Raw genomic sequence first — 15,109 nt, forward strand, 5'->3', positions numbered from 1 at the left:
TGATGCATACTGTATATATCTGTTTTCAGTATGATTTGACCTGGTCATTCTCATAGCTGATTGGAAAGTACATGCAATTTCAGATTCTGGAAATTTGGATTTTTGATATTTGTTCACAAAAACACCCATAAAGATGAGTAGTAGGCCTGGTAGCAGGGTGTGATATGAACAACACACTGCAGCAGCATTAAGAAGAGGACAGGATGGGGTCTGTGCTCACTGACAAATTTCGGACATTGGACCATAGAAATCCGATTAGCTGAACTTTTCCCAGCCCTGATTGAAATGGTATGTTTGTTTGCTCGAACCACTAATATAGATGTCATTGTGCATTGTAACGTGTCAGCTGCAGTGTGAGGCCTGCAGTGTTTGTGATGCCCGCCCGTCACCACCGAGTCGACCTCATTCCCCTGAAGTCTCAGCTCCTCTCACATCATCGTCCATGCAGCCGGAGCCAAACTTAAACTTCTCTTTGAATTTTTTTTTTTTTTTTTGCCTGTCATTATTTCTCTGGGAGTCCTCCTGTATTTCCGTATCTTCTTGACATGCTAGGGTCTGTCTTTGCAGGATAATGATAGACTGCAGACTGCACAAAGACATTTTCTATTAGTCGTTGGTAGGATGCTGGACAGCCGGGAGGATGCTTGTTAGTGGGAATGTGCCCAGGTTTTCAGCCTAGTGGTTACATAGGATGTTTTCCCGTTGGATTTAGTTCCTTACTGTTGATACCCCCCCCTGATAATCCTTTCTATAGCTGTGCAATTTCCTCCTTATCATCAGAGATCCAGCGTTGGTTTTGCTACTTTCCCAACCTGCCTCCTCGCTCCGTTCCCAGACCACAGGAAATGGCCAGAAAGCAGCAGGGCTTTATTTCTGTGCGTCTTAAGAATAGCAGCATTGTGTTGTGCTGGAGCCTGCATTGTTGTGGGAATGTAGGGCCGAGTGAGGGAACACACTAACCGAAACAAAAACCCCACACTACCAGTCCAAATGTTTCCACTTCATATTGCCATGTCAGAAGTTCAAATATCGTGAAAAAGCTTTAAAACTTAAATGAACCATAAACACTTTGCTCACTAAAAACGTGAAAAAATTGCGTAAATTGAATAGATAACAGCACTTTTTCATTCAATTGGTTAAGCGCATTCCTGCAATGACATTAAGGCTTGAAAGGTGATACAATACAATACCTACAGATTCCCTAACTTTAGTTGTCAGAGTTGGAACAAAGTCTTTTATAGTTTATAGCTGCTACTGCCTCATACTTTCTTTGTTGAAAGCTTAATCTAGATGACGTGGATGTGTTTCCTAAAGCTCCAGCTACAACAAATGCCAAACATGGATCGTTAGATGTTGCTCCTGCCCCCATAGCTTTGTTAATGTAGTGTGGCTGGCTATATCAGTATTTTTTCATTTTTATAACACCTTTTACACAAAATGCAACAATGCAATGGGTTATTTTAGCCTTTAGAAGATGCTTTATGCAAACACACATTACAATGTCTTTGAGAAAACAAAGTTTATTCATATTTTTACTGAGAATTTAGGTTTAAAAGAGACAAGCATCTACTGGAGTCTTCAAAAAAGACTCTAGCTGTGTTTAGCTGATGATGTAGCTGCAGGCTCCTCCTCTCCTGTTTTACCCTGAATCAGCTGATCCTTTCCTCAGGATATGGGAAGTTCAGGCCAAGGATATCTCATGTTTCAGCCCTACTTCCTCCTTAACAATATGTTCTTCAATTATGTAAGCTGTGTACGTCTCGCTTTCTGCTCTGTTTATTATCAAAGCTCTTTCACATCTCACTTCACACAAACAGGAACCCTGGGACTCGGTGGATCCCATCTCTGCAACTGCAGATCTCTGTACATGCGGCTGATCAATCAGGCAGAAAATACCAAAAAACACTTTTACGTGCACATGGCAGATCGTCACACTCAGGTCGATAACATGAAGTGAAAGGGATGACTAAAGGTCACACAGTGTCAGTTCATGTTAACTGGTGTGTTGGCTAACAGTGGAGCAGGCTGTTGTGCTGTTACAACAATAATGAATGGTGACTATTGGTGGGAATTCCTGTTTTATTTCTTCTGAGAACAGACTCATTCTTCCTATTGAGTTCCTTTTTAGTTCAGTTGGCGCTCACATAAACAAAGATGGGGACAGGGCTGCTCACATTAAATCACCACAGTCATCACGTTGGCTTCCAATTTCCAAAAAGTTTTATTTATCGTTTAAAAAAAAAAAAAGATGTTAATACTTAAGGGCAGGTTGAAAATTTCCCACCCTTTTATCAACTTAACAATCACGTAAAGCTCCAATAATTAGCTGATCAATCAACGAGTTGATAGGCAGGAAATTAGTCAGCGATGATACTGGTAATCAGTTCTTCATCATAGTCGTTTTTTTAAATGCAATTGATGGAAAATGTTGGTTAGAAAAATCTTAGGAAGAGTTTTGTTAGCTTCAGACTAGCGATGCTAGCTTCCCCCATCTGCTTTAGGTCCTTATTACTAAGCTAAGCTGACTGTGTTCACAAGCAATCAACAATCTCTTTAACTTGGCGAGGTCCCCAGGTGCTCTTATAGATTGTAACTTCAATGAAATGTATGTACAAAGTTTCCCTGACCACTTCCTTGTAGGCCTGACAGCCTACTTCAAGACATATTTAAAGCTTTAATTGTCTTATTTTGTCATTAATTAATGAATATAACTATGCCAGTGAACACTAAAAATAGTCACAAACCCATCTAGTAAGAATTTAGTCGAACCTTTTCATTGCCATCAACTCAACTGTGTCCTCCATGCAGATATTTTCAGCAGACCAGAGGAATTGTTTAATAGGCTGAATATATAACGATGTTATCTTCTGAATGAACTTGGAGCTGTCAGCACAAACAAGTTTTTGTTTCGTTCGCCGGCTATTTTAGGTAACAGCTGTTGTACTTGAGTTTGATATTCACTTTCCACCCCTGACGTAAATCTAGTGTGTGTGTGTGTGTGTATGTGTGTGTGCATGTGCGTGTACAATATCTTTGTGTGTGTGTGTGTGCTGGTCGCTGCTTGCCAGGGCAGGGCAGGGCTTCCTGTTGCTGTGATTGCTGCCCAGGCAGAGCACAGATCCTTTGGTCTCTGTTCCTCTGCCACCTGGAGCCTCAGCCACAGACCTGGCTGCCTGCGCTCTCCTCTCTCCTCTCGCCTTTCTCCCGCTCTGTTTCCCTCACTTCCTGCCTGCCCTCTCATTATCCCCTCATCCCTCTTACTCCCTGTCTTTGCGACTTCTTTTTTTCCTGTTTGATTCACTCACCCCTTCCTGCCCCCGCTCTCCTCCTCTCCCTCTCCCTCTCTTTTTAATACCCACCCCCCCACATGCTCAAACAGTCACTTACTCTCCCCCAGCTTTGTAAGTTTATCCCCAGCTCTGTGATTCATTCTGTGATTCACAGAGTTAAAATTCAAAGGTGGTAACAAAATCTGTTTTTCATCCCAGACCTTGTGATGCACATGTTGCCACATTTTTTTTTCTAATTTATTTTTTCCACTCCAGTTTTTTACGGGAAAAACTGGAGTGTTTGATGTCTGAGCGCCTTGATGCCATGCAGATTAATTGAGTCCTAAGCAGGAGATTGGATCCGGCTGATCTCGGTAATAAGGCCGAGGCTATATAAAGGTCAGAAGGATGTGGCTTGCTGTAAATTACATTAAATATAATGACTATGACAATTAGGAGAACATCCTATTTCTATAGTAATGAGCCACCAAACGGTGCATGGAGGTGTACGTGAATACGAACACTGAGACGTGCATGTGTGCTACAAGTATGTCTGCAAAAACACGGATTGTGTCTGTGATGACATGCGTAGTTTTCTGAGAGGGACACTTGAAAGACTTGATGTTGTGTTTCCTGCTGGCTGACATCTTTTTGCGCACAGGAGCTGAAGCAATAGCAGCGTGATTATTTCATAATCGGACAATTTTCTTGCTTGCAACAATGCACACAACAACAATTATTGTTTTCATTACTGATTAATCTACTGATAAGTTTCTCGAGGGGCCCCAAGTAACATTTTTTAATCGCGTAAAATCCAGTGATTAAATTAACTCTAATGTTAAATGGAAGAGGGAACGCCAAAGAAGTACAATTTCAAATGGGAGAGGCCACAATCATAAAATGTGTTGCGTTTAAGTGAAAAGAACAGGTCAATAATTACACACACTGGTCCAAACCCCTAAAAGCCCAACAGCCTCTTTAATAATGGAGGGATAACTGTGGAAATGACAAGGACTAATATTATTTCAAAGTGTTTTCCATTTATTTCCTCCCAGTCTAAACTACCAGACATCTAGTGGATATTAGAAGAACTGTATCTGAAGGCGCTTTTGTACTGGCCGTAACATGCAGCCATTGTGGTTATTGACTTCTATGATTACATGACCTGAAAGCTCAGAGATCTCTTTTGTGTGTGTGTGTGTGTGTGTCTGTGTGTCTGTGTGTCCATTACATCAAGCAAGAGATGTCCCCAACTGGGGACAACAGGGAACACACAGTGGTGTGTGAGAGCTGATACCAGGCTTTTGAGATATAAATAGGGCCTCCCTACAACAGGGCTTCCACCAGCAGCACTGATAATTCTCTACGTGTTGTATAAGCCTCAGTCTTTGTGTGTCTTTGTATTTCTTGGTTGTGCACAGAAGAGAGGGCCCTCTCTCTTATGTTTTTTTTTTTATCTTCAAGATGTAATGGTGATGTTTGTATTTGAGCATCATGATCTTGATTATGTTGTGTGTGTGTGTGTGTGTGTATGCGCAAAAGGCATAGCTGATTCCAGACTGACTGAAACTCATCGTCACACCACCATGCCACCAGCTCTTCCGTCTGCACGTGGTGTCTGGGCATTTAGCGGGAAGTAGCCTACATACCACAGCATCACACCTTCATCCCTTTAAATGTTGTGTTGTGTTACAAAACATCTGTGTGAGCTGACACAAGTCATGAGGTTTACCCATGCTCACCAGATCAATTCATGTGTGTCATTTCACGTGTCCGGTTTCCTTCCTTCCTTGATTAAAAACTGTTGTGGACCGTTTCCCAGTAAGTCTAGTTCTATTTCTGGTTTTCACAGTTATGAGGGTGAGAAATGTACTACTCACTGTAATTTAAATGACTCACATCACAGGGCATACTTGGATTTGGAAGTGACTAGGTTGCACAGGAGACAACCACCAAACTGATGCATCAGGCAGTTGTTTCCATAATCAATTTACTTAGTCTCTTGCTTAATCATGTGTTAAATGTCCACCAGACATTCACAGGACAAAGTGTCATCTTTATGCAAATACATTCAATTTATAAGAAAGAGAATAGAAAAAGAAAAGCTACACATTATCACATTTGAGAAACTGGGGGCAGATTTATAATAACTCATTCAATCATCGTTAATTTAAGTAGTTTGACTCATTGTTTTCTTTGTTGTAGACAGCCTAATGTATGTGCATGTCAGTGGTTCAGGTGAAGAGACTGTGCTCTATTTCTCTGACTGTCAGTTAGTCACAAGCTGCTTTCCTGGCAGACTTTTTTTTTCCAGCACCTGTCTGACTTGTGTATCGGCCCCCACTAAAGGCAAGTGTTGTAGAAGCCGCTGTCTGGTGCTGACTGCTATTTTCAACAGCGGCAATTGAGCTGCAGCGTTAGTAGCTCTCACAGTCATAGGTGAGCAGCAATCGTTTGGTTAAACTATTTTTGTTTTCTAGTCAGAGTGAGAGCCCGCGACTGATGTCAACATCAGCCACAGTGAGCAGTCAGGACAGCAGTTTCTCAGGCTGCTTGTGATGTTGACGCTGCAGGAAAAAGCTGTGCCGGATTTCAGTAAAGCACATGAGAGAGAGACGAAGAAAGCAATCAGTGTGCCTGTGTGCGTGTGCGCGCGCACGCGTGTGTGCGTGCATGCTCATGTGCGTGTGTGTCACAGTTAAGAATGCAGGCATTGTAGTGGAAGAAGAGGACAAGGAGGGAGTGATGAGGAAGGTGAGGAAGAAAGGAGGGAATGCAGGAACTTTGACTCTATTGTGCAGGAATGTTTTCCACTTGAAACGTAGTGTGTTTGAATTGGCCCCTTTTCTTTGGTGTCATCCCCTGCTGAATGCTGTCTAGTAAAACAATAATACGATAACAAAGCACCACGATGAGGTTAGAGATTCTGGGTAAGAACAGCGGAGGGAGACACCAAAGTGTGCTCGCCTTTTTGTTTTCCCTCACAACTTGACTGTGGCTCTGTCAGGCCCTTAGTCAAGGTAAAGAGTAAAGGAAGCATGAACCCAAACACATCTGGAGATCCTCACACCAGAGGACAGAAGAGGATGAAAAGAAAGGGAAAACCATGGGAACAGAGACGGCCAAGCCCCCAGAGGGATACGTCGAGAGGAAGTGTGCGTCTGTGTATATGTGCGTGCGTGCGTGTGTGTGTGTGTGTGTGTGTGTGTGTGTGTGTGTTCTTCAGTCAGCCAGTGCTGAGTCATCGCTGGGCTGGCCAGGCAGATAGAAACAGGCTTCTGGGGGGGCCGGCTGCAGGGGCACAAGGGGGCATGCACTGAGCATGCTCCGCAAAGTACAGGAAGGGAATTAGTTGTTGTGACAGGACACATCCAGGAACTTTAGTGACGCAATATTTCGCGATGCCAACTTTTCACTCCCTCATTGACGTACGCGTCCCCTGGTATGTTTGATGAAGCAAATTTTAAAAATTGCAAGCTCGTTGCATGATACAGTCTCAAGAATTCATGGCTTTTTTTTTTCTTTCTGCGTGTAGGACAGGGAGAGGGAGAGAGATGTTAGCAGAGAGATAACGAGACATGTTGCTCCATGTTTGGCCCCGACCACAGCGACCCCCCCCCCCCAAACCCCCCACCTCCCGCCCCCTCCTCTTATTTCTTGTGGTTTTCTGTGATCTGTTGGACCACAGTCTGTGACTCCCCCCACACCAACCCACATGCCCGTATGCACACACATCATACTCATGCTTCCTGTATTTTGATTAGACCCTTCTCCGCTGCACTGGAGGAAGATGGTATGTACTGTAGACAAAACGTTTCAGTTTCAGAACGACAAACCCTTGTTAACGCCACTGAAGATGAAGCCTTACTGTGAGTGTGTTCATCTGCTCTTCAGCTGCTCGCTCATGGGAAGCATGTGCGCAGCAGTATATAGAAAACCAGCTGCAGTTGTTATGTTTAATGCGTGTTGGTATTTTTTTGATAAACCTGATGAATGATGTTTTCAATGTTTTCCAGACTGTAAAATGTTTCATGGTGAGATATTCTACCTGTGTTCTCTGTCTTCGTCCTTGGACCTTTTATGATCCACCATTATCACCCGCTACAACAAAATATAACTGCCAAAATCCTATCATACTGCAGTTAACAATCAGACAGATACTCTATGTCCCTACATCTCTTGATAGGCACATACAAACATCAGTCTTTTTGCTGCACAGTGTGAAAGTCCAGCAACTCTGCGGCTGATTATACAACATTGTATCATCCATGGGCTGTCTGCGTAAACCAAGAAGCTCCACTCTTGCATCATAAGGTGGCCTGCTGAGGTTCTTTGGAAATGTGTCTCTCCTACTATGACTAGTCTTTGATAACCAAGGGTGGACCGTATTAGTGGGTCAGCGGTGTGTGTCTGTGTGTGTATACATACACACCAGGGGTTGGCATGAATGAAGCTCAGGTTTGGGCTCTTATTGAGTACTTAGGAATGCAACCTGTTTCCTCTTTTCTGTGGAACTATGTATTTCACTTTGAAAACCACTCAGTCATTTCTGTCTAATTACAAAAGAGGCAAGGGGCTAACCAAGGTGGTGAGTAACAGCATGCACATGTCGAAGAAGAGAACTATCTTCCTGCAGACGATGGTCACGGGAAAGTAGTTCTATGACACTATGTTTTGATAAACGATTGACTCTTCTAAATTCATAATTAATTCCATGTTTGAACAAAGAAAGAAAAGCCTACCGTGCGTTGATAAAACTAAGCAGAAACTAGTGTATCAGTGTGTAGCCACAGAAGCAGGGAAGTGAAACAAAGCAGAGAACAGAGAACAAATAGCTGGGACAAACTATTGGAAGCCGAGCTGTCCAAGGTTGGTTGAGCGCCTTCACCTCAGTGTATCCAAGGAAAATCCCCTTTAAAAAAACACTCACCTCCTGAGAAAAGTGCTTGCAGCACACTGACATATTCTGAATAATCATCACACCCCATTTGCAGGCACTTATTCCCTGAGCTGGAGAGGAATTTAGAGGAGCAACAGTGCATTTTTATTGTCGGGGTGAACAAGCCTATTTCATCAATTTGTCAACGAGACAAATTGATTGAATAAACAGGGTGCGGAGTCTGTGTAATGGTCTTGACATGATGAAGTCTTCTTCATTTGGGGGGTTTAGGGGGGAGGGAAAAAAGGAGAAGGAACATTGAAACAGGTCACACGTAAACACACACAAACACACAGATGGCCGAGCAGGCAGTGTGGCCGATTGAGAAATTTTTCAGACCGTACTTCCTCATCCAGAGCCTCATTCACTGTCCCTCCGAATGACTCATTACTGCATTCATTCATTTCAAATACTTGTGTCCATATTGGTGCAATTTGGACCTGATTTAGTCATCTTTTCTGTGTGCACTGCAATCTTCATTTTATTTTCTCTCTTTGTTTTATTCACCTCGACTGATTTTCATAGGTCTGAAGTCATTTAATAGTGTTTATGGTCCTGATTGAGTTTTCCTCTCCCAAATTGAATGGTTACACATTGTCCTTTGAGTGAACTGTGGCCGTCTTTATCTATTAAGATACTCAATGACTGGTTGATTGCCACAGATTCTTTGCAGGCCCATGTAATCCAATTTGGGCCGTTTAAGATTGAGTGCAGATAAAATCAGACTTTTGGCTGTTCTCTCTCAGTGTTTGAGTTGTTTCAAACTTTCAAGTAGTTCAAAGAAACACTCTGACCCTTTTGCTAGTCCCATCTTTTGTGCTCCAGTTCTTGCTCAACAATGTATTATCTTAATTGCCTCTAATACTGTTTCCATATCTCTCTTTTGTCTGTCCCTCAATCATCTCTTTTTCTCCCCTCTGTACATCCCTCTTCTTATCCCACCTCCTCTCCAACCATCCACTTCCCTTTTCCCCCTTTTTCTGTCTCTCTTTTTTTTTACCTTCTTTGTCTCGCAGCAGTGATTCTCAGCCGGTCTGGTTACTGCAATGAATGGTAACACTATCCATCCAGCCAACACCACCACAACAGCAGGAGGAGGCCCTGGCGTGGCAGTGCCCCCGAGAGGCTGGAGGGAGTTCTGCGAGCTGCACGCCATCGCCACAGCCCGGCAGCTGGCCGGACACTACCGGAGCTTCGCCAGAGAGTGGCCACAACATGACGTGGTCCCGCCAGAGACCTTTTCCAAGCAGTTCACCGACCTCTTCCAGAAGCACTTTTGCTGCGAGGTCGACAAAGATGGCACTCCTCTCAGCCAGAACACCAGCTCCACCGCCGCCGGTAATGCCTCCCCCACGTCTTCAGTGGCCCGTCCCCTTCCCACACAGGCTGTGACCGGCCGACAGCGGATCACGTCTTTGTCCGGCGTGCAGGACTACCGGGAGGCGGGCCGGCCGAGCGGAGGAGCTGCTCTGTTTGCGTTGGTGCCACCGAAGGTCGACCCGGTGGTGGTGAGCAGGGAACAGGAGCAGCCGCTGCGATGCGCCGCAGGAAACTCTTTGTCCGGGAACCCGGTGGTGCTCCGAGGGTTGACTCGCAGCGCCGGCAGCGGGTCACTGCTGATTCACAGCCATAGCAACGAGGAGATTTCTGGCGCAGATCGTCGTCAGGTGTCTGAACGGTACTCATCTGACTCCTCGGCGGCCACCAACCCTGGACACGCTGACGTCACACACTTCTCCGTCAGTCAAATCCAAGAGACGGTAAAAAGGATTTTCAAGAAACGTCCCCTCCCCAGATCGCCCTCATCCCAGGACCTGTCTCCTAGCAACCCCAACCCGACCGCCACCCCCAACAACAACAATCCCCCAAATAATGGCGACAGAGTGGGTGGGATTTCCTCCACAAATGAGGACGTGTCATCGTCCTCCTCGTCCTCCCACTCGTCCTCTTGTCTGAACTCCGGGGGCAACCCCCCAGGCGCTTCAAACTGGTCGGAAGTCGCCTCTCACATCCTGGATCGTTTACGCAGTAGGTTCCACAACAGAAGCATGAGACAGAGGAGGTCAGAGGTGAGCGGCTGCTGTAAGGAGGGCCAACTGAGGTACTTACTGGTGGATGACACTATCTCAGACTCTCAACCCCGCTGGCAACGCTGCCGCCTGCTGGTCAGGAGGATCAGGGATGCTCAAGGAGGAGGAGGAGGAGGAGGAGGAAGAGGAGGAGGGGAGAGGTACCAGTTGGAGCTCTATGATCCTCCAAAGGTAGACACACATGCTCATTCACACATTTCATATCAGTGGTATTCATACTCACACTCACTCACTGTTCCTGTTTCTTTTGGATATTTTAATTTGAGCTTTTACTGACACGTTTGAGCTTCACAACAACAACATGACTAAACAGAATGTGATATTTTGCTGATTGATATCCAAAAGGTCTGAGGGCCTTGGTTTGCAGGGAGATGGCCAGTTTTTCTCTCCAGCTCAGTGGACACTGTGATGTGTTGCATGTGTAAAGTGAATATTTTCACATTAGTTGTTAAAGCTTTGTCAAGTTGGGGTAATAACAGAAGCTATGGGATGTCAGTTGATCCAGAAAGCACACTGCACTTACGTTACCTAATCATTGTCTGACACTTTTCCGTTACTGTAGTTCTTGGTACAGCAGATGTTTTCAGATGACTGTGTTTCACAGGATTATGTGTGTGCAGTTCTTGCAAATGCCTTTTGAGGTTCTTCTCAGAACTCTGCACAGCAGGTGGCAGGTTCCCCAACTTGTGTTTCATATCTGTGCTTCTAGCACTTTGTCTGTGTTTGTATGTGTGAATGAATCGTTTTTTCATTGTCATCCTGACATGAACATGCACGATAAAAACATCACAATAGGTTGCCTAAAATTCGATGAGTAAGGAGAGGGGGCAGGAGAGGGTTAAATCAACATTTTGTTTAACTGACTGATTATTCATGTGCAATTTGTTCAAAAAGAGGATGCTCAAAATATTTTTTGCTTATTTTTCGCAAGTCATATCGTCATCGCAGCATTGAACAGTGTCATTGCACATCGCACATTTTGCTCGTATCGTGCAGGCGTGTTAGAAACACACACACCTTCAAAGAATTGCTCGATGTCAGTCTGCCAGGCTGAACCAGTTCAGACAAACGTCTGTACTGTAGATCCTTCATTAGTGAGCTCTTTTGACATGTCTGCATGTACATTTGATTGCAGATCGATTTTCTTGGGCCTGTTTGTTTGATACCAGTCCTGCTCAGATCTATGGAAAGATGCTCTGCCCTTCTTTTAAGCTGCTCTTTGCTGGGGGAGTTTTGCTGCTCTACCTTCTAAGTTAAAATACTCCTTTCTAATGGGTCCAGGCCGAGGACATGCTCACAGTTTTCACTTTATACAAACTGTTTTTTGTGGAGGGGTGTTTGGGATCCTCTCCTAGTGAGTTACTTGAAGCTGGGAGGTGTCTTTTCATTCAGTATTTGACTAAACAAACTCAGCACAGTATCAGCACACTCTCACCTCCATGTTGGCAGTCATGTCCAGGTCCACAGCAAACACACTTAACCCCATTTGGTCCAGAATGGAACCAAACAATGTGATGCCATTATTAATCAGACGTATTTTCAGAAAAGTTAAATAAAAAAGCACAGGATTTATTTTTTGGGGGGTATTTTGGAGATGAGATGAACTACTTGTTTGTGGTGTAGTTTTAGTGCTGTTGCACAGAGGTGTACTCGGTCTTGTTTTGTACTGTACATACTCTCAAATTAACAAACCAAAAAACACACACAGGCGCAGCTGTTTTAGTCACAGGCATACCCCCCCCCTCTCTCTCCCTCCCTCCCTCTCTCCCTCTTTTTCAAATCATCTCTTTTCTCCGCCTGTTTTTGTTTTCATAAATGATATTTTGCCGCATCTAAGAAGCTCCTTTTGTTGCACAGTTTGCCACATGACAAAACACGATGAAAGCTGTGATGACATTTGGCTCTGTCTCAGAAAACTTGAGTGTTTTTATTGGTGGTTTTCATCACATCTTTTCCCCCAGTGATTGATTTTATTTTTCTCAGCTGCAACTCCAGTGTGTGCTGTGATGTTGAGAAGGCTTTGGTGGTAACTAAGCTGAAAGAGGAGTGATATTAGTCTAGTCACAGCTGTAGAGGAATGAGAGCTAATCAGAGCATCACATCTATTCTTGTGTTGCACACTGAGTCACTGTTAAAACTCATTTGTTTCACACTGATAACCTTTGAAGATTGTGTAAGTGATAGTCTGCCCTTTAGCCTGGTTGAAGAAATTTGAAGAAATGGACTTAGAGTTTGTATTAGTAAATACAGATCTAATCTGTTAACGCCACACTGATTATTGTCACACATTTCTTTATAGCACAGTCATTTTCATGCATTACTGTAGCTTAGCATTTGCCCAGTGTGACATTTCTGTGCAAATTACCAAAAAGAATCCGCAACACCGATGTCTTCTTATAGTCTTTGGTGAGTAGATATGCCTCCTACGCGATTTCCTGTTTGTTTGGGGTTTGCATCAGCCAGTCATATGTTTTCTACCTTGTTTTAACAGTCAGAAACTAAGAAATTGTCATCACATTTAAGTTTGTTCATTTGAGTGACTTGCATTTTTAGTTAGGAAGTAAGGAATAAGAAAGCTCAACTTGCTTTCCTCTGACTTTAACTTGACAGCTCACAGCACAGCAGGATGTCTTCTTTCTTTTTTTTTCTTTAATATGCACGCTTGGCTCCCCACATTAGACCTCATGGCATAAAACCCTGCAACATTTCCAGATGGGGCCAGCTGCAAGGCTGCATGTGCTTGCACACCCAGTCCCAAAGATCCCCAAACCAGTAATCAGAGCGGCTCAGTTGACTGCTGTCTAGCCGACTAGCTGACTAGCTGCCGTCATCTATAAGGTCACTGGAGGCAAAGTTCAGTCTCTTTAGGGTGTGTGCAGAGTGTGTATTCTGGCACCGACAGGCCTTTAACCAAAAAATGTCACATGCATTTGTGAGCCTGTGTGTATGTGTGCTTATAGTGTTTTATATTTAGCAGCGCTCAACTCTTCAGCCAGCTGTAGCTTTAACCATGTGCGTGAGGTAATTGATGATAGAGCCAGAGCTGTGCGTGCCTTGTGTGTGTGTGTGTGTGCGTGTGGTTTGAGTGTTTGCGTGTGTGTACACATGCATGCATGTTTGTTCAGACTGGGAAGGCACTGGCAGGATCTGCTTGGCTGATGGCAGTGGTGCTGTAGTTGGCCAACTGCATTGCCTGTCTGACTGCTCTCCTCTTGTGTGTATGTGTGTGTGTGTGTGTGTGCACACGCGCATACACATGTGTGTGCAGTCCTGGCAGGGCAGTGTTAAGGCTCAGAGAATGGCCTTAAAAGGAAGGAGAGTCTCAGACTAGCATGCAAACATTTTAACCTACACAAAAAAATGCACATACATTAAATAGAAGTCATTTAAACAAAACAAAAAAAGACTGGAAACGTTTGGTTTACTGTGTTACACATTGTGTTAGTCGTACAGTTTCTTTTTTGTGGATGTAAATTTGGGTTTCACACGTCTGTGGCCTCTTTCCTTTAGCCCTGAGTGTGTTGCCGTGTCCACATACAGAAAATTATAATTCATGGATAGTGCTCGTGTGTATTTTTGTTTGCGTACGTCTTTATGCATGAGAAACAGCAGTAATATCAGTGAGGGAAGCTGCTGCTGCTATGAAACTGATAATGTATTCGTGTGAGAAAGCTCCAGTCACAGCACAGTTGATACTTCCTCAGTATCAGCCTGAAAACATAAATAAACTTAATCATCCGTCAGATTTCATACAACACTTTGCATTATCATTGCCTATTTTTATCAGGCTGACTTAATTTTTTTTTTTTTTTTAATGTCGAAGGCTGTGAAAGATGCAGCCTCGCCCTAGGCAAGTCTGTCTTGTCCTTTAATTGCAGTTAAAAGTGAAGGCAGTTTCACTTCTGCATAATCTAAAGTGTTAGGCCTGAAAATAGCAACACAATATTTCAAAAGCGTAGCAGGGTGTATATATTCTTTAGGTTGGGCTGTGAGTCCAGTTCAGCTTTATTGAATGATTCAGTACAGTTTAGTAATTCTGTAGTTATGTCACAAGGAAAATGACATAATTGCAATACAAAATTAGCAAACAATTACATTTAAATGGTCAGAAATGTGCTTATGTGCCTTTTTCATCTTTGAATACTAGGTGTGTGTAGTTATTGCATCTATAAATCAACAGTATTTCTTGCATCCATTCAATGTTTTTTTGTGTATGCAATACATAAAGTAGGAGACATACATTTTTTTTACTGCTCCGATTAAATTTATTTGAGATGTCATTGTGAGACTGGATAGTAATTCTTCACTGCAACACCTGCACTCATGCATATTTTGGAAGGAAAATTGGTTCCAAGGTTTCGTTCATCAGTCACATAAGCAGTTATTGTCGGGTCAGTGTGATGTTTTGCAGATAGAATGACAAAATAACAAATGTGATGAGACGTAACAAGATGTTTTTTTTTTTTTTTTTGCAGAAGTGAATCTTGTCCCGTCAGCTAAAGCAAGCAGAAGTCTCCATCATGTCCTCAGTGTTGTCTGAGACTTCAACCTTGAATTCTCTATCTCATCTTGGTCTTTAACTTCAACTTAGAGTACTTAGACGAGGACAAACTCACGGCACGACCCATAAACAATTAGCAATTCTGACGTAGGTTTTTGGTTTGTTGCTGATTTTGTAGCGTCTTTATGCGCCGTTTTTTCCTCAAGTGTCAAGTTATCTCGTACCCTTCGCCAGCTTTGACCGAGGCGGTTGTTTCTTCAACAGCGAGCCCTGCTTTTCTTTTCATCTGACGTACAGTAGTCAAGGTTAC

The 15,109-nt window shown here is 43.5% G+C and overlaps 1 protein-coding gene across 3 annotated transcripts in view; it reads left to right on the plus strand.

Annotated features, from left to right (window-relative positions):
• The window catches only part of sh2b3 (SH2B adaptor protein 3), a 49,963-nt gene that overhangs the window by 4,732 nt on the left and 30,122 nt on the right, over positions 1-15,109 (plus strand). The window contains exons 1-2 of one of the 3 annotated variants that reach the window (XM_085786415.1): positions 6,987-7,062; positions 9,225-10,469. In XM_085786415.1, coding sequence (XP_085642541.1) covers positions 9,255-10,469 — 1,215 coding nt within the window. In that variant the 5' untranslated portion in view covers positions 6,987-7,062; positions 9,225-9,254. Of the gene's footprint in view, positions 1-6,986; positions 7,063-9,224; positions 10,470-15,109 lie in introns of those variants that run through there. The other 2 variants (XM_085786413.1, XM_085786414.1) reach the window with 2 other exon arrangements.

This window comes from Trachurus japonicus, chromosome 9 (assembly GCF_045865225.1).
Source record: "Trachurus japonicus isolate A0001 chromosome 9, Traja_1.0".
Classification (NCBI taxonomy): Eukaryota; Metazoa; Chordata; class Actinopteri; order Carangiformes; family Carangidae; genus Trachurus; species Trachurus japonicus.